The sequence below is a fragment of the Symphodus melops genome (genome assembly GCF_947650265.1).
Source record: "Symphodus melops genome assembly, chromosome: 4".
NCBI lineage: Eukaryota > Metazoa > Chordata > Actinopteri > Labriformes > Labridae > Symphodus > Symphodus melops.
In genome coordinates, this window is record NC_136694.1 from 26,941,917 (window position 1) to 26,962,300 (window position 20,384).

Sequence of the window (20,384 nt, forward strand, 5' to 3'; positions counted from 1 at the left end):
TCAGGGCAAAGAATTCTCAGCTTCTTCAAACGGGTTCGGGGATGCTGGATTTACCAACAAGCCTTGGAGCAGGCGAATTTTTCGGAGCCAACTAATTGCTGATGGCAAACACGAGAAAGGCTATGTGTTTTGCGCCTGTTTCTGTGATTTTATTTTTTTTTTTAAATGCTTGATCTGACATCACACAAACGCACAGCACGAGAGATGTCAGGGTTTGATTAGGCATCAAAGAGAGCACCATGCTAAGCAATCCTGTTACATCTACTAACATGAACCTCAAACCTGTGCTAATTGCTTGTCATTCAGGGTTTAAATCTACCTTTTTGAGGGCAACTAATTTCTTATTCCACATCGGCGACTTATTATGCACATATTAGTGTTAACTGTAATCCCTCTTTTATCAAGATTTATTGAATGGGATCCGTGGAGTGAACTATAGATACACTACATCACTCAAACCAAACCACCTTACAAATAAGCCAATTCTTTTTGGACTGAACATTTCTCTGTACAGCCTAAATATTGTAGTTAGATTAATGGAGTTTGAGTATTTATTTAAATAGTAACAATGCTTACTGTGGACTGTTTGCAGAATGTCAGTCTGATATTCGACTGCTGTTTTATTTCCTATTTAACGCTCATCTTATAACTTTGAAACAAGAAGCACAAAACAAGGGATTCATCCATGAACAGACATTCTTCATGTATTCATTCATAATAAGTTCTATTTATACACACTATTATTAGTTTGATTTATTACTGAAGACATTTTTCTCACAATCAGAAACTATCAATACATTCTTACGTTCTCATTGGTTCTATCTCTGTACTTTCAGTTTGGATCAATTGTTGATAACACTGGGAAATGGTGATGTTAAATGTTTTTACTACTCAAAGAACTTTTTCACACCTATTTACTGGATGCGTTAAAGTTTCTTGCCCAAGGACACATCAGACATGTTGCTAAAGCAACTGGGGATCGAACCCACAACCTTCCAGCTGAGATCTAAATACCCACTGATCCACAGCTGCCCCAGTATCAGTGAGGAAAAATATTGTTTTTCTGCTCTTTGTGTAAACAATTGGGCATGCGTAAAGAAAGCCAGAGCCATCCAAGCACTTTCAGAGAGGGGGCGTGGTCAGACACAGCTCATTTACATATTTAAAGCAACAGACATAGAAACAGCCTGTTCTGAGCAGGGCTGAAATAGAGGGGTTTATAGACATGATCAAATACAGGATCAGAGTGCATTTTTGGCAATAAACTCTACAGACACTTTTGGGGTCCTCTGAGACTCTTAAACTGGTTGAAAAAGGGGAATAATATGTGACCTTTAAAGTACCTGTGGTTGACAATAGTCTCACAGAGTTGGCAGCAGGATTGCCGACTCCTGTGTGTTGTTATTTCTGTAATTGGTCAATTGTGAAATGTGACTACTGCAACAGAATAACAATTACATGTAAGAAGAGAGAAGCAATAGAAGAAGTCATATTGTGCTTTCCAGTTTTTATAATAGGACAAGACACAAGAGGCTAAAACGATTTCCTTGAAAAGCCACATCTGTGCATCAGTGGACGCACTGTGGATCTCTCACTGAGTGATTAATAATGCAAACAAAGAAAAAGAGTATCTAATCTTAATGGAGCTGTATCACTGTGTTTCATTTACAGTCCATTTTAAAAATAAAGTCCTTTGGTTAACTGTGCAGCGAGAGTTAATTACTGAATTATTACGTCCTCCTTCGACTGCTTTAATGAATAACATTACATCTTATTTGGGGAAATCAAAGTACATGGAGGGAACCACAACAGCAAAGGATGTGATGAATATCATTGTTTTCATGTTTCGCTTTCAACTTGTTTCATAAAAGCCGCTCATTATGCAGAATTGTAGCTTTCACAAAAAACGAAAGACTTGGACATTTACAAGAAAGCCTTTTTCTCAACATCAAGAACAGGTCCCAGAGGGTTCAAATAGTGCTGACAGCAACAGCTGAAGACATAAGGAGGTGAGAAGGGAGAAAGAGAGGGAGGGAAAGGGGAGGGGAAGAAGGCGCCCAAGCCCCTTGAATGAAATCAAAGCTCCTCACAAGACTCCTCTGATTAGCATTGTGGAATTAATCTCCTCCAGCTCTTCTGCACTTGTGGGATCCTGAAATCCTGAATGGCCTTCAACCCAGCTTTAACTGCCTGCCTATCAACTCATAGAGCTGCTAACATGGATAATCAGAGTGCCAACCTTTGGTGAATCTGTATCAGTGTTGCTCACCTATGAGACTTTCATGCAGAGGCTCTATATGTGCGTATAGATGTATCCAACACGCACATTTTTACCTTGTTCATTAACCGTTACTTGCACAGGTGAGAAGTGAGACAACAACATTTTTGATGTTTATTTGCGTTGGTTCAACACAACGCAAGGTTTTTTAACCCTTTATAAATGTGGTTAATGAGGGGGTGGCTGTGGCTCAGTGGTAGAGTTAATTCCTTGGGTTGTCTTCCAACCGCATGGTTGATGCTCCAATCCCAGCTCTTTGCTGTCAACATGTCAAAATAACTGTGGGGAAGACTCTCACTGTTTACATGTACTGACTGAAACAGAGCCCATAGAGCATCATTTGTTTGAACTCTTACCTCTGGAAATATTTTAATGTTAACTTTTGTATTTATATCAAACATGTTTTTCCCTTCCAATTAATTTAGTTTTTACGACAGCCTCAAAGACCAGAGGGCAACATCTCCAAGTGGTAACAAAAACTGGTTATATGAGCAGATTTTGGTTGTTTACGAGAAGAAACTGTCATCAAATCATTTAAATGTGTTTACCTAAACGGGAAGAATCCTCGAGCCCCCTTTTGGAACATTTGGATACATTTTGACTCCATTTGCATTTAAATATTGATTGCTTTTCTCCTTTTCTGTTTCATTTTTGTACATCCGGAAAACGTCGTAAAAACACACTTGATTAGGTGCCGAGTCGAGTTAAGATTCAGACACAGCACCCAGCATCTGAGGAAACGTTCTGTTTGTTAAATGCACATAGTGAATAACTAAGTGTTTGGGAGCTGTAGTTGTGTCTTTGTCTGCATCTTAACTCTTTTTTCTATATGCCTTAAAAAGTAATGCTGTGTGTATAAAAAAATACAAAGCTTGTTTTTTTTTTAATGGAGGTTAAATCAATAATCTTCAATGCTCAGAAAAATCTCAATGCCTCTAGACTTTTAGGATACAGCAAACTCTTATTCATGTTGATTCTGCAGCTCACACATCTACTATATTTCTACTCCCACCACTGACCTAACATCTAAACTCCTAGACAGAAATAATTGCCTCCCTTCTGGTCTGACAGTGAGGCAAATATTGTGCAGCAGTGATGTCATCTCCTTACTGTCCACCTACCGCCTTTGTGCACTGCACGTCCTTTCCCAGCAGCCAGTGCAGCTCCAGGTTTCCTTCACCCTGGTAGCAGGACTGCAGTCGCTCTTTTATTCGCATATTGATTTCTTGGATGGTGAAGACGCAGAGTGCAGTGTGATCTGGAGGGTCGTGTAACTGCTTCTGTCCCTTCGAAAACACAGCAAAAAGCACGTCCTCCTGGGCGCTGATGTTGAGAGACTTTGCAAGAACCCTGCCGGCCTTTGACAGGTAAGCAGCCTGTAATAGACGGTATTCCTCACCTCTGTGTACGCACCCCACGGGAAGTGACACGTAGGAGTGAAACTTCTTGTCACCTTTGCAGAGACGGATGATTCGAGAGGTGTAAAACAGGTCGCCAGGTGAGCTTCCTGCGGGCATACCGTTGTCAGGTGTCTCCGGCTGCACTGTCATGAAGTAGACAAAGTTTCCGCTGGCAAAGCCGTAGATGTAGTAGATGTCAAAGTGTGGAACAAGAGCCAGCGTGTCCGAGGGGATTTTAATGAGCGAGGAAACAAAGTCAGTGTGAAGCTCGTAGTCCAGCATGGCAGAGGATTCTGGGTCTCGAGGCAGCTTTCGGCTGGAGATCGTTGGAAAGTAGTCCTGTTTGCCTCCGACAGCCGTCCCAATGTACAGAGTGGCATCCTGACCCTGCGAGGGCACGACAACCCCGAACATAGTTCCTGTCTGGTTGTCACTGGACAGGTAGTGCTCTTTCTTGTGCGTGGGCTCCACGAGAATAAACAGGTCATCCAACCTCATCAGCTTACAGACGCCCTGGTAGAGACTGCCGCAGGCCAGCAGCCGGTTGTGAGAGTAGTCGATGAGCAACAGTTTGTTCACATTGTCGGTCGAAGCAAGAGATTCAGAACAGGGCTGCACAATCAGAGGAGGATAACATGCTTTGTTGTCATACTCGGGCCCCGTATCATGGGACACCAGGAGGGTGAGATTGGCCGACAGCTTGTAGATTCGGTTCACAGCTCCGACATACAGAGCACCAGTGGACTGATGCACAGTCAGGTGGTTCAGCGACCACTCCTTCCTCTCTGATTGGAAGTAGTTCAGAGTCTGACCGACAGTCTTTTGACTCATAGAGATTAGAGTCAATAGCCACAGTGCCAGAGGCCATGACATGACCTTTAGACGGCAGTGTCCGTTAGCGAGGCCGCAGTAAGTCCATCCTCTATCCAAGCACGTCCCCATACCAACAGGGCTCCGGAAACCACCAAGCTCAGACGAAACTCCTGGGACTGAGTGTCAGGATTGGGCTGAAAAGATAATTTGAAGTACGGTCTCCTCCCTTAAGTGTTCTTCACATATTTCTGAAAGACACAAAGAAAAGATATTTGTTTTAAGCTTAACAGATCGTTGATTCTTCAAGAGTGGAAAACTGCTCTGAGGGTATCATTAGACGCATCATCTAAAAACCTTGAAATATGTGCTTGTTTTCCCCCCTCTCAGTCTCTTATTAGTCAGACACATGAGACATCAAAGAAACAAGTAATCATTTGTTCAAACTGTCTCCTCATATTTACTAGCCAGAGAGATGGTCCAATTTCCCCCTACCAACAGGGGGGCTCATTATATCCTCTTTCGTGGCACAGAGAACTAACTGTGGCCTATTACTTGAACAAAGCAGTGACAATCTGTAGCCATTCCTTCTCTCTGTTTCGTTGGCTAATTAAATGATTCAAATGTATTAATTATGCGTCCATATTTTGGGCTCCCTGTTTTCCTGTCTCCCCTCCTCCTTGTTCGTTTAAATGGTTGAATCCAGGAGGAATTAATCACTCACCACTGCGACCGACATTCCTAAATTAATCAGGCTTTTTTCCGTGGATGGCGGCGAGTCATTAGAGATTCAGAGCCAGGCAGCATCAAGCCTTGCACTTCCCTGTTTAATTTCATTAGCATATTTTATGTAGTTATTTCCAGGGGACAAACAATGTCCCTCAAACACACCATGGGCTGGAGGATGGATGAGTTAGACGTATGACAAAGGATGTTTGATGTTTTATCTGTTCTTTTCCCCTTGTCACAGCTGTTTAGTGATGCATTTTTCAGTTTGAAGCGAGATAAGACGAAAGAAGCTAATTTGGAACAAAAAAAATGTCTCTTTTCTCAAATAAAAAGAGATTTGTTTGGAAAAGGCATCGCAAGCATTGAGGATATTGTGGCATCAGATATGCTGTTACTTCATAGAGTCCATTAATGGAGTAATAAAACTGTCTGCATAGGAGGACTGGCCATAAATAAGGACACCTACATCACCCTAAATCCTGCTTGCACCACCAGAAGCTCTTCCAATCTGCCTCCCAATGGCTCGTCCTGTCCTCTTTTGTTTTCTCCAATGTAATATCTGCAGCAACCTTCACACTCTTCCAGGGACAGCTGGTATTATGGGCTAAGCTTTCCCTTTTCTCATACAAAAAGGAAGACCAAATTATTGCAAAAAATAACTTACAACCAATTCTTATACATTTTAGGGGAAGCTAAAGGAGCAACTGAACCTAATAATTAAAGGAAAAACACATGGCTCCCTTTTTACAACCCACGGTAGTGTCCTCTTCCCTTCATAATGTAAATGAGAGACAAGTGTTATGGTACACCCCTCACTTTGCTGATTATCTGGCCTGAATTCTTTCAGTCTTACCAGAGATGGTAAGACGTATATGGCTAACCATTGTTATGGAAAAATGTGAAATAGATATTGGGAATAGATTGTAAACCTTAAGTAGACAGGACAGTGAATAGGGACTGAAATCAGGGTGAGACAGAGTGAGGAATGACATGCAGGAGAAAAGAGTCGCAGGTCGTAATTGTCTATAGCCCCTGTACATGGGGCGCAACCTCAGTACAAAACGATGTTTCTGCAATCCCAATGCTAATTCTGTTAGCCTGCTGATAGACATTTCCATGACAAGACATGAGATACTTTCTTACGAGTCTTACAAGAAGTATACATCCCATCGATGAGACATTTCTACCCTCCTATAGAATAATGCAACAGACGCCTCTGTCCTCTTCCAAAAACACTTTTCAGAAATGTTTCATGTGAATACATCTAAATATCTCCATCAGATTTCCTGCCAATTTCTAGAAGGCTGTAGCTGAAAGGCAACTGTCTTTTTTGGCCGGAGCTAATGTAAACAGGGTGTTTACTCAGCGAGACTTCCTCTGTATCACATAAGGTTAAATGAAGACAGCCATGTCAGGTCCTAACGCGGGGGTCATGATGCAGTGGGTGCTCTCCATTGGCTGTCTAACAGGACTTCCAGCTGACTTGAGCGGGAGCCAGGGAGGGAGCGGATGGACTAACACTGAGCCTGCTGGTTCGAGTCCAGCCCCACTCCAGCATCTCCTGTCCATCTGTCCACGCAGCGCTCGCACCGGGGGGGAAAAGTCACTCGAGTGTCTCGACCCACTCTGCTCAATTTGGCAGAATCCGTGTGAGCTAGTTTTGCAGTAATTGGCCACCAAAGAGCAGCATCTGAAAAACACTGTGTTGTTGGAAGTTGAATGTTTGCTTTTCTTTATTCATAAGATGTGAAATTTACCCAGAGCCATATGAATCAACCTCAAGTCACACTCTGCTTGTCCTCTCTCTATCTTTATCCCTTTACATCTTAAAAATGTTGGATGACAGAAGCTGCCTCTTTTTCTTTTGTTCGCTGTCATTTTTCCGACTGGACTCAATAAACTGTGTATGCTTTTATGAGTTCTCAGAAAAGCTGAGATTTGGCAGGACATGTTGGCTTGAATAGTTACAGCTTCTTTATTTTGGGGGAAATATAGTGTCCAGTAAATTCCTTCTGGAAATCCCTCAAATCATCTGCTTTGCAAGCTGACGAGTCCCTGAACAATTTCTGTTGTTGTTGTTGTTCCTGCAATTTTCTACCACTTGTTCTTTTTTTAAGAATACGATACGCATTCAGGTATTTTTGGTGCTACATCTCAAAGGATGTGGTGTCCATCATGGTTAACAAAAATATAAACCCTGTGCTTCTCTTGTGTTTGTTTTTTTTTGTTTGTTTTTTTTTTTACAAAACTACATTTCCTCGACCGGTAGTCAGCAGAAAGCTTTTGTGTAAAAGTTTTTTTTTTTTTCCTGAATCTTTTGTCTGTATTTGTGATGTGGGCTTTATGTTGTGAAAGGGGAATGCTGAAATGGATGTAATGCATCAAAGAGCTGTTTGAAAGTGGGCGGGTAAGATCACAAAAATCTGACTCAATCTTTTGTGCAGCTTCTTGAGCTGCCACAAAAAGCGGCAGACAATTACTTTGCTGTTTACCAATTCCACTAGGGCTGTGTGCTTTGTGAAATTCAGCAGAATCCCATTACTTTGAATTTCTCTTGTTCAAAATTACTCTTCAAACTTCCAGGCAGCGACCTTTGGTTGGATTTGTGTTGTAATCTCATCATACTTTCTGTCCTTTCCAAACTAGACATAATTAATAAGGCAGGGCCTTCCAGGTCCACAGTAAATATCAGATTGAGTGATATTTGCGAAGCCGGCTTTGAGTCTTACATGACCTTAAGCTTCAGACACCAGCAGTGCCACCCTGAGGTTAATTCAGTGTTGAGACTCTCCGGTCAAATCCTCAGAGGAATCACAAAAGATGGAGAAAACAAGAAAAGAAATGGGGGAGTGCTGGTGGCAAACGAAGCCGGGCAGGCATGCAGCAGCCTCATCGTTTCATCCATTTCTTTTCTCCCGGCTTTAGTCACGTCTAAGGCGTGCAGTCATGCTGCTCAGTGTTTACCCTGGATTATGGAGACAACTCTTTGCCCTGCGCAGTCCTCCCAACCGAATTCTCCGCCTCGCCACTCAGACACGCTCCAACCCAGACATGACTCATTCACACTCACACACAGGAACATGGTTTGTTGAGGCCCTCTGGGGACTCGAGCTCTCAGCGGGGACCAATCGCAGGCTCAGAGGAGGGAGAAGACAGCCTCTTGTGCTTCCACAAACACGACCCTTTGACCTGGATCGAGATCAGTGGAACCGAAGCCATCCTGTGGGTTCAGCTTTTATTGGGGTGAAATGCTGTCACTGCTGCTGTTGTGCCCTGTTAGCCATGATTCACGGCACAGAAGGGATGGTTAGCTCTTTTCTATTCCTTCTTTCTTTGATCCATCTGTCATCGGTGATGAACCAATTGCAATGCAATATTACAATTGGAAAGAGGAAATAGAAAACAGAAATAGGAAAGCCGTATCTGAACTCTCCAAAAGGACTGAAAGTCGAGTTTAACTTAATACCTATAATAATTCTGATTCCGTAAATAATTAAGCTAGAAAAGAGTGTGAAGGTCAAAGCTATCATTAACCAGTTTCCCATTGGTGTTTTTCAGTCATTTAAAGATAATTAAACAGTTTAAAACACAAATAAAGCAGCTAAATGGTACAAAAAATGTCTTTCTCTTGAAGGAGCTAAAAATAGCTTTGCTTGTTTCTGGATGCTGAGCTTCTTCTTTTTTTTTAAATGTTGATGCTACAATATCACCTTCGGCCATCATTACGCCTTTGAGGCACAGCAAGAAAGCACACAGCAGGAGCTCCACACACACACACACACACACACTCAGACATGCAAACACACATTAATGTTCTTCGCTACCCTCTGCGACCTTATACATTGCCGATGTATCTCCTCTGTTCTGTCTGCTGTATGGTGGAATGACTTTGCTCCACCATCCTGTCTCCAGCCTTTACACATCGCAGAGGTGCAACATCGGCGTGAATATCCCGTCTTGAATTGGCAACATAAGCAACAACTGAAAAACAATCAGTAACCTGAAGCGGCAATAAAACAATGTTGGGAAACATTTCAAACCGATACAGCACCAGAAGTGTTCTGAGGCATTTCTAGGCATCTAAAAAAAAAAGGTTTTGGGAAGGGAAACAAATGACATCATAACACCTCTTAAAATAAAAAGCACAGTATGATCTTCAGGATGGATGTAATTTTCTTTAGGATCATAGATCCCTATGAAATCTGGAGCTCTGTCAACACGCTCTGCCACCATCTTTGTAAAGGTCAGACGAAGCATCTCTGCTCTCACACTTAGTCAACAATGGGAGTCATTGTCAGCAGCATCAGAGGTGATAAAAACATTTTTTCTTTGCCGTTGTTATGTGTGCCCTAGATTTATAAGACAGCCCAGAAAGCAATAACGGAGGAAGACCGAGAGGGCAGAGAAATGTCTGACTCCGAACTACAACAGTCATATCAGCTTCTGTCCTTGATGATTACAGGGCGACAGGGCAGAAACACGCAGTTAAAAAAAACACAGTTATTGTGTCAGTGTTTTTTCTTTTTTTTTTTTCTAAGACAGGGAAGATTTTCTCTCAGATAATTTCAGATTTAGTGGGAAAAGTTTTGGCAGTTGCACTTCATGGTAATGTTCTGTATTTGCATTTTACAGTACGTGAACCCTCCTAGCTTGGGTGGGCTACTTTTGTCAGGGGGTTCCTGTAAGTCTACAGGACGAGTCAGTGGACGAGTCATTGGGGGAGGGACGGGGTTGTACACATTACACATGAATGAGCTGGGAGGACGCCAGCCGCTACAGAACTTGACTTCCAAATGAATAAATGAAGGCAATTAGTAGATCTGTTTACAATGTTGTGGAGACAGAAGTAGGTCAAACGTGCCAGAGACAGGAGGGAGGAGGGAGCCGGCAAGCAAGAGCCAGGGGCTGTCGCTGGTACCTACAGTGATGAGTCGGGGAATTAGGACATGAAAATGCCGTCTTTATTGGCGATGACTTATAAGTGAATGTCATGTTGAATCACAAGAGACCGGTGGGGCTTGTAAGAAGAAAAAAAAAAAAGGTTTTGTGATCAGTCCACCGTGTTTTATACGTGGATACGTTGCGGAGGGGAAGCCCTGGGCGGGTTGGCTCCGCCTTCATAGAGACCGGAGCCTCAGAGGGGCCAAATGATGCTCGCACTTTATATACCCACAGGAAATCTCCACTTTGATGCCGAGCAGTGCACTTATGTGACAGTTGGCCTGTGGTTAATTTTTATGTTCTGCTATGTAATCAAGCAGCAGCGCTTCCCCCAGAAATGTTTCGACACCAAACAACTATTCACATGAAAGACTTTTAGATGATACTCTCGAGAAACAAGTGCTGTGGAGTCCTATCATTTATACTACTTCCTGTTTGTACATGTTTTTTAATAAAAAGGCAGCTTGAATTGTGACTTTAAATAAGTTTTAACATTTAGAGGCTTAATGAGCATCCTCACAAATCTGAACACAGATAAGATGAAGATGAAATGATCCTATATTATCCCCAGAGGAGAAATGTTGCAGCAGAAGAAAGCTCAAAACAAGAGAGCAGTTAAGTACACACATAGAAATCAGAACAGAAAGGACAAAATAAAAATTTAACTCATTCACAGTTATTTAGCTAGTACTTAAAACATACACCCTTTTGGCCAAACCCAAAAAAACCTACACAGGACATTTAGATATGTCATGCAGGAAGTCTCAAGTTAAATTGACTTGTCAAAATAAAAGTGCATAACCTTTAGGAAACCTGTGTCATTTTGCTCTCGAGGACACTGAACCTGTTTGCTTCGCTTCAGTTGGTTCTTATTTTGCGTCTGCACCTTCACTCTGCCCTCGGAGCTGATGGCGCTGTCTTGTCTACATTAAGATTTTTTTTTTTAATGGCTTATTTTGATGCCAGACTTGAAAATTGTAAAAATGACTTTCACTGTTCAGAACAAAGCTTTCTGTCTGCATAGAGAAAGTAAGTGAAACTGGGGGAAGTGTCGAGTCGCTGACAGCCCGAGGCTGATCAAGCTCTGATTATGTTAATAATAGTAATGTCTAAGTAATATTTACAGACTTTAACAGTCAACATTAAGTCATACTGAATTGTTTCCCGGATCACTGGAAAGTTGTTGTATCACCCCGCTGAGTGTAACGTGCATTCCTTAGGCGTTCATTTGAGTATGCAGAGAGAGGGAAAAGTATAAAAATAGAAATTTCACCAATTTAATACTTGGGTCTTAATGGCGTTAGATAGCACCACTGTAAACGCCTGTGGTAATCAGCCTTTGAGAATGACGTGATGTTTGCATATTTGCAGAAAGGAAAAGGGAAATTTTGCACCCAATATTGGTATTACATTTTCAAATATTCCCTGATTTACACACATGCAAGGGATACATACAGACGCACCCAGGACGTTATCAGCTTTGCAGTACAGTTTGCGCCCATTTCACCTGTTGCCTTGTGGATTCAGCGTTATCTTTTTTTCTCATTTGCACAGGTCTAAAGCAGCCCATTCTTTTAGTGGATCTGGTCCCCGGTGCGCTCGAGTAAAAGCTGTCAATCAAACACTGGTGAGGAGCAGACAAAGACTTTGGGACCGTTTGGAAAGGTGGGGCTCTGTCTGCTTCTTTTTTTTTACAGTAGCAGGAACATGAACCGAACTTAACCTGACCTTACTGCAGGAAGCGTTGCACTTTTTCGGATTAAACCCGCTGCTGTAGCCAGTCGCACAGTGCTTTATGGGTATAGTTGTTTGCTTATCACTATCACAACAGCAACATGATGAAACATGTGCTGACGTGGACTGGTGACGAGATGCATTTGTTAATTAAAATGGATAATCAGTGGCCCAAATCAAACAACTGTAGACATAAATAACTGATGCTGAACACCTTAAAATCACTTGTAGGGCATCAGGTCTCTCTCTCTCCCTATCCATCTATTCCTGTCTCTCTTCAGCTCTCCTATCCAATAGAGGCAACAACGGCAAACACGGTCAACGAAGCTACAGTATAGCTACCGTTAGCATAGGGTAATTATATAAATTTTATTATTAATATCAAGGAAAAGTCACATCTAACTACAGAAAAACGTTCATAAACAATCAAAACATTATATCTTGAATTTGAGTTCAAACATGTTTGGGATTCTTTGAAGACGCTCACTGTTTAATTACAGGCATGAACAACTAAAGTACAGAGTCAGAAGGCTGTTGTTGGTTTCCCTTTTCAAATTAAACGGTAGTTGCCTTTTTTCTACTTATTTAGTTTATTGGCCAGCGCAGATATTGCACGCTTTAGGGCTCTCCAGCCAGCCACTAATCTTGATGGTGGAGCAGCAGAGGGTGTCTGAGGGGAACACTACAACAGCACTACGTCACCTCAGCACGCTCTGCTCCTAATAACCGCAGGATGCTGCGATGGACCCGGGCAGAGGTAAATGTGACAGAGGGGACCAATTCCAACACATCGCCAAAACACAGTCAGCAGCCTCCTCTGCAATGCACGCCATTATCTCAGAGCTATGCATTATACATGCAGATACAGTACTATGTCTGAAATTGCTGTTAAGAGCGAGGAGTGGATGAAGGGCACTGCAGCCACAGTCAGATTTAACCATGCATGCCCTTTCTCCTCCCGTCCCTCTTCTCAACACTGTCTCCTCTTCCATAAATCTCATTGTCGGTCTTCCCTGGTTAATAGTGACCTCAAGCAGGCTCCTCTCCACTGCAGAAGCCCTCGTGTTGCATATATGATGAGTACAGAGGGGAGAGTCAAAGTGACCTCCAGCTCTGTGATGAAAACGCACGCAGCTCAAGTGCAATAGAGGGTCTTCTATAATTCAGCGAGCGAAAGAAGACAGAGCAGACTGCCTTTTCTTTTGGAAGCCTTACAGCCTCGCGTGAGAGCCGCGCTGCCGGGGCCGCTCAGCAAGCCCTCATCCATAACCTCGCTTAAGTGCAAGAAGAAGAACAAGGGGTAAACAGAGGAGTCCGACCGGAGCTTTGAGTGATATGTGGACAGTGAGGGGAATACAGAATGAGGAGTTGTGAAATGTGAGCTCTACTCTCCTGTACAGAAAAGCTCTCCAGTCGTCTTTTTTCTCCTCTAAGAGACATTTTTACTTGGCTCACTGACTACCAGCCTGCTATCCAGCCTCTAACATGCCTGCAATTTTATTGTCTGCTCCATCTTCTGAGGTAGTGTCTTTATTTGTCTGAGTCGACGTTGCTCTTTCTGTAGAACAAAGCTACATCTCTGCTCAGGCTGATTCAGTTACAGATGTGCAGCGTTATATTGCTTTTGCATGCATAAATCATGTGGACCCGACAGGGAAAAGACATTACATTTCGCGGGGACTAGACCCCAGTGTGTGTGCGGATGAGAAAAAATAATCAAACACAGCAACGCAGAAGAAACATGTGCGGCTGTGAAGCACATATGTCCGTGACTCCCACACCACAGCACACAGAAATCAAAGAACTCATTCCAAAGACGCCTGCATGTTTCCCCCACGCTTCCTCCATCTTTGCCCATATGGCTTCGTCGGGTGGAGGATGCCAGGGTTGGAGGTATCTGGCACGAATAATTACGATCAAAGACATTACAATGCAAAAGGAACAGCTGCTACCTCCACTGCTGACAAATCACTATGAGCGAGAGGAGACGGTGAAAGACAGAGAAGAGGAGGAGAGAAGCTGCGTGTTCCACTATTAGACAACTTTCCCCCTGCTAAGTATCTGCTGCTCTAAAACCCATTTAACATTTAATCCGCACTGCAAATAAGGCCTTTGGTGGCCATTCACCCAAAAGCTGTACAAACACAAGCATCTGCCCAGATTATCTCGGTTTGTCTCCACGGTCCACCCAGCTTGTCCCTAATTCTAACCCACTGTGAAACTCTATCCCGCCTCCTGAGTCCTTGAGTGTGATTTTGGGGGAAATACAAGAAGCCGCTGAAAGTGTTCACAAATAGAAATCGCCTGGTTAAAGGAACAGCACCCTAGTGGGCTTGAGGTCTACCAGGACTGCAGACACAGGTGGATTTCACTCAAATAGAAATTATCTGGAAGGCAAATGGAATAAAAGGTTTTAAAATCTGCATTAAAAACAATGCTGGGGGGGGGAAACAAAAGCAGCATAAACAGCAAACACACCGCAGAGAACTTTTCCCATCGCTCTTCCATGTCCTTCTTAATGCAAGCTGATCCTTAAATCATGTTGAATTCTACATCTGTATAAAGTTAATCCGGTCCCGCCTGGTTTGTGTGCTGCCATCGGCTAATCACCGATGTAGTTCAGGCGCTGTGGGCTTCTGGGAAATGTGGTCCTGCAGGTTAGTGATGGCTTACTTTTTAGATAAAAGCAGCAAGCGTTTGGCTGCTGAGCATTTCCCCTCTAAACTCCACAAAAGGAGGTGCAATGCAGTACAATTCTGCCGCTGTAATTCAATTCTGCTGGTTTTGAGTCAAGTCAAGGTTTTTTAGCTGTAACCTTGACCTTTTATCAATTTAATATCATTAAAAAGTTTCACTTCGACCAAGTGCCTCCAGTCACAGTTTTGTTAAAGGTCATGTTCTTTGAAACTCTAAAGTTAAATTCTTCTGTTGTGCTGTGGTGAATGTGGAGACTGTCCAAAAGTACTGATGTTACTATCTATTCAGTCATTTTCATCTTCTTGCATCGTCCTTGTTATTCCACGCCGAAAGGGTCCAAAGACGTAATTTTCTAGTAACAGAAAATGATTTCAGTTGGAGGCGTTTTCTGAAAAGGAGGCGAGCGGAATGTTTAAAGTCAAGAGACACGGATTAGCTGTGGATTGTTTTTTGACATCAAGACCAATTTCCATACATTTTCCATCTTATATAACAACATTTTCCGTGACCAATATATGCATCTCTATTTCTATGTCAAATTACCGCATGTTGATTAAAAGCTAATTCAACTATTCCAAGACTCCTATTCCTTGCTTCCCCTTCTCTCATAAGATGTATGAAATCAAAAAATTAGACATTTAAAAGTTGGCGGCGTCCAGACCGTTCGGACCAGTTACAAGGACACTCGAGTGGCGTAGCGTTGTGGATTCATTACATTTGTGCACATTGCAAGAGACTAAATTAATCAAAAATAGATGAAGAGTGATGAAGACGCTGCCAAAGTATCCTGAGTTGTATTCCCGACAGTCCTATTTAGACTGCACTAGTATTACCTGGGGACGTCTGGTAATTTGTCATAATTGGAGAGGCTGCCCTTGATCTCAGTCCCTGTCCCTTATTTGCAAAGTGAAAATCACACCACAAACTACCTATAACCAATTAACATAGTTTCAGCCAAGAATAGACGTCTTGCAAGAATATGAGCGGCGTGAACATCCACCGGTTATTTGAGGTCGGATTTTTCAGAAAGATTTTACAGATTTATACATGAACGCCTTCATTTACTTCCCTGTACCATCTGTTTTACATTTCATTATATTTTAAACTTGTCGAGTGTATAATATATGTCAATGTTGTATTGTCAGTGTAAATGTACAGTTACTGTCCTTACACTCCCTAAGCCTTTTCACAGGCTGAAAGGACGACGCGGTGACAGCAGATAAAGCATCCAGTGATATGATGACAGTTTTTGCCTTCATTTCACTTCATGCCCCACATTCTCTGGTACTGGGAACACGTCCAGTTATGTGTAGCATGAATTTCAATGCTACACATAACTGGACGTGTTCCCACTATCAGAGAATGGGGACATGAAGTAAAGAGTCAGAAACAGATTTCACATTTTTGCGTCACAGGTCACATGATATAAACGTCATCACCCTCGCCGCCTGTTCGCTCACGGTGCATTTTCCTGGATACTACTTCCTGTGTTCAAACTATGGGGCTGGCAGGAAATAATTCATGTAAAGGCCAAGGTGAAAGAAATGGTGTCCTCGCCCTTTTCCTGGTCGACAGCAATGAAAGCTGCTCTGACAAATGTACATTTGATCGTTCAGTTTGGATGCCAATTCAGGAAGTCCAAAGGGCAGAAATCAATGGCAAAAAAATCTGGACAGATGTTGAGAGCCTGAGCGTGTTTGACAAAGAGTTCAACAGCTGTGATGTAAAAGCCTACGATTACCAACACAAGAAAGCATATGTTGTGTAGAGGAATATACCAACTCTTATCAGGTGATTCTGTTTGAATGTGCCACAGGTAAACTTCAAAGTCTGTTTCACTATAAAACACTCTGACATTGCTTGAAAAGATTTTCTGTTTAAAATGAAGTGTAACCTAAAGTAACCTTCACAACACCTCTCAAAGTCTTTTCTCAGACTTTGTACCGTCTTTCAAACGTTTTTCTTTTTAAAGCTAAAGAACCTTCGATGATGCATTCATGTGATGATTGTCCTTTAAAGAGAAACAACTCGATAAACTCTTCAACTCTTCTAGCTATGAGTCAACACTTCCCTCTGTGGAAACACACACACACACACACACACACACACACACACACTATTCCTTTAACTTTGTTTGTGTTTCTTTAAATTGACCATATGCCGTCTGTTCACGCTGGTGCCAGAGAGAACCACGCAAAACACACACATCAGCAAAGTTATCGCACTGTTTGAATCAACAACGGTGTGACAATCTGGAGGCGACGCGCCATATTGCAAGACCGCCATCACTGCATGCTGAGGGGCTGCCAAAGCTGCCATCTGGCAGGTGAGCTGCACGATTTCCACTTGTGCATCTCTTCCTTTTCACTCGTCTCCTCTGCTCTGCTCTGCTCTGCTCTCTCTCTCTCTCTCTCTCTCTCTGTCTTCATTAGCCTCTCTCACTCGAGCTTCCTATCCTTTTCCTTCCTTTTTGTGTCAACTCTAATAGCATTTTCCACCTTTATCTACCTTTACATCAACCTCCCTCCAGGGCGTGGACCACACGCAGGAAAAAAGGGGAAGCGTGAAGATTGAAAGAGGAATTAAAGAGCGGGTAAAAAAAAAAAGTGCATCAGTCGTGCTTGATGATCTGCAGTATTTAGTTTTATCTCTATTTTCTTCCTCCCTTGTAGTGTGCACGTCAGTGTTTGAGTCTTTTCTCTTCTTCTTTCACTCCCCCATTCCTTAATGCACACACTCCTATGCCGAGACACACGGGTCAATACGTACATAACAAGCACTTATGAATGGATGCACACACATACAGTACATGCAAACACTAACACACAAACGCACACAAAAACCCACACAGGGGGCTGTCCACTGTCTTCCTCCTCTTCCTCCTCAGGGTGTAGCATCTGAACAGTCGTGTTTAATCAGTGTCTCCGTGGGCAACCGGGAAAGCAGTAGGGGGGGGGGGGGGGGAAGGGTTTTGAGGTGGGGGGTCGTCATCTTAGGAAGTAGGGGCGAGCTGCTGTGCACTCACACACCGTGTAATTGTGTTACATACACTAATTCTCCTGATGTACTACTGCAGCAACTTTGCCCCTGACCCACATCCCTCGTGCTCCCTGATATTCAAATTACCCCCGAATCAATGTCACACAACAAACCGGTGGACGTTTGAATCAAAAAGCTGCTTTTTTTGTGTTTTTCTTCAGCAGTAAGAGACTTGTGTTTCTTATTTCCTCCTTTATGTTTTCTGTCCTCTTAAACCTCCATTCTCACTCATTAATCTCTGTAAAATGGGAGATAACACTTAACTCCTGGCTTGTGGGTGAATTCGACAGAGACAGATGTTCCAAATTACTTCACCTACACTGGTCTGGTGTTGTCTGCGGGGTTAAAAGATTCCCAAATAATGTAGTTTCCCCATGCAATCCCTCTGCAGTCAAAAGTGCCACCAAAAAAAGACTGGAGTAAAAAAAAGGGGAAAGAAATGCTTAAGAATACAAAAATCCTTTTTCGATCAGCCTCACTTTGTTGAACGTGGTCTTTGTAGTCAAGTCTGATTTAACAATGTATAGAAACTGTAATCTTAAAGACGAGTATTACCAAAGTGCTATAAAGACAATGTTTTTTCCATTGTGTTAAGCCAATAATAAATATCTGATTCTGCAACTTAAGTCTCTGCTCAAAAATATATACTGTGTGAATTTGTTTATCCATCTCAAAGCTTTGAAAAATGAAAAATGTAAATCCTCAAAAGATTAATCTTTCCAGGGAGTGTGTGCAGGAGACACTGGACAGACTTCAGTTTACTCCGAAAAAACAAAAGGATTTCTTCATAGACAAAAACTGATCAGAGTAAAGGCCGTGTATAATCCCGAATTAGAGGAAAACTGTTACCAGAAAGACGTGCAGATTTACAATCTGTAAGTTTTATCCAAACCCAATTTATGTTTCAAACATTTTTTCTTCACGTCGTGGAAACACAGCGATCAGAGAAAGGTTTTTTTTTAAACTACAGTACGAATACATGTTTCATGAATATACTTTGACTTCAGCTAAGATCTGACTGATATTCAAACTTCTGGGAAATCACTGCATAGTTCCATAGCACACAGATGCATCTTGATCATCCTTAATTAGTACTGATCAGCAATGAATTCTGGGTAGGACAAGAGTTTCGCAAACTACAAAACACAGCTGAAGAAATGCTTCAAACTGCTCTCCAGCTGTGCTCACACCAGAGGAAACCATCTGCCCTCTGGGGAAAATCAATACTCACAACAATTTTACAATAATCGATGAAAAAGAAAAGATGGACACGACAGTAGATACTGTTCACTCAAAGTCATCAAGGGCGTTATGATTGTCTCCTTGAGCAAACAAATTCATCCAGCGGTGTCCTCGCTGCTGCATCAACAACAAGGATGAGTCATGTCTCACAGTAGACCCTTCAAACATCCGCGCTGTAGGTCCAAAGCATCTTTAACTCAAAATGAGTCTGTATCTAACTTGCATTATACTGATCTAATAGTAAAATATTAACAAGCTGAAGTCTTCTGATAATGCCTAAAACTAGACTTAAAGTATCATGGCAAAAAAATAAAAATAAAAACAAGGAAGTCTTCTGGCCAAACTGACCAAATAAAAAGAGTCTATTCAAGAGTTTAAATGTGGTGTTAATTGAACGATACTTTCCATGAAGTCCTCCTAACACCAGAGATCATCAGAACATACACATTAGGCTCCTTTACTGGTGAAAGGAGACGGAGTCAAAGTGGATTCATTTAAATCTTAAAATGAACAGACAACTGATAAAGTGGCAGAGCTCATGACTGTCATGAACATGCAGACAGAGGAGCCAATCTCTCTCTCTCTCTCCCTCTCTCTCTCTCTCTCTCTCTCTCTCTCTCTCTCTCTCTCTCTCCCTCTCTCTCTCTCTCTCTCTGTGTCCATGAGAGGCTTTACCCGCTCTGGAGGGGCCAGGAGAATAAAAGCTAGTCCAACTGGCCGGTTAGATAAGCCGGACCAGAAAGAGCACACAGAGGTAAGAGGACTTCATCTGGTTTGCATGAGGGCTAACAGTCAAAGAGTCCAACCACAAGCACCACCACAGCCCCCTCTCCCACCCAAACACACAGACTGGGGGCTCCAACAAAGATGCACTTGGTCAACAGCATTGTTGGGGTTGGCACTGCTACAGCTGTGTGCGCTTTGGTTGTTTCAGGCTCAGGCTGCCCGGGCTTATCAGCGTCCCAGTGGCTTCTGCTCTGCAAGCGCTGCCAAGGCTGCACGAGGAGGCAGCAGGGGGGGACGGGCTTCAATCTGCTATCCTCCTGATGACCACTGAATAACCACATGTGCAAAGAGTTCTGGGAAATATCTGCACGAACCGGCATGCTATTTTTCGACAGTGAAGCGAAATGCATCCTCATAAACCTCCACTCTGCTGCTCTGCTTCATCTCAGGGATGAAGATGAAGGCTTCAGAACATCTGCCCACATCCTTTGGCTGTTACAGGTGGCCATTAAGGAAATGAATCAAGAATTTGTGCATGCAGCACCTTAAAACAGTACCCCCAATTAAATAGGCAAAATGTCTTTGGACGCATCTCTCTGCGTAAAGTCGACCCAACTTTCCTCTCACGCACATTAACAGGCTGCCGCTCAGTCAGAGGAGAGACTGTACTCACCTTGAAATATGAGGAGACTCATTCATAAGTGGAGCAGATCCGGTTATTTCGCAGAGATTTTTTTCAGGGTGGATCGTCCCGCGTCTCAGCCAGTAGTCAGTCAGTCAGTCTCGTC

At 42.7% G+C, this 20,384-nt stretch overlaps 1 protein-coding gene across 1 annotated transcript in view; it reads right to left on the bottom strand.

Moving 5' to 3' along the window:
- Positions 1-20,362, bottom strand: part of LOC306822672 (plexin-A2-like) — a 98,618-nt gene extending 78,256 nt beyond the window's left edge. The window contains exons 1-2 of the mRNA XM_079341825.1: positions 20,270-20,362; positions 3,400-4,739 (exon numbers count right to left, since the gene is read on the bottom strand). Coding sequence (XP_079197951.1) covers positions 3,400-4,620 — 1,221 coding nt within the window. The 5' untranslated portion in view covers positions 4,621-4,739; positions 20,270-20,362. The remainder of the gene's footprint in view (positions 1-3,399; positions 4,740-20,269) is intronic.
- Positions 20,363-20,384: the final 22 nt, after the last annotated feature.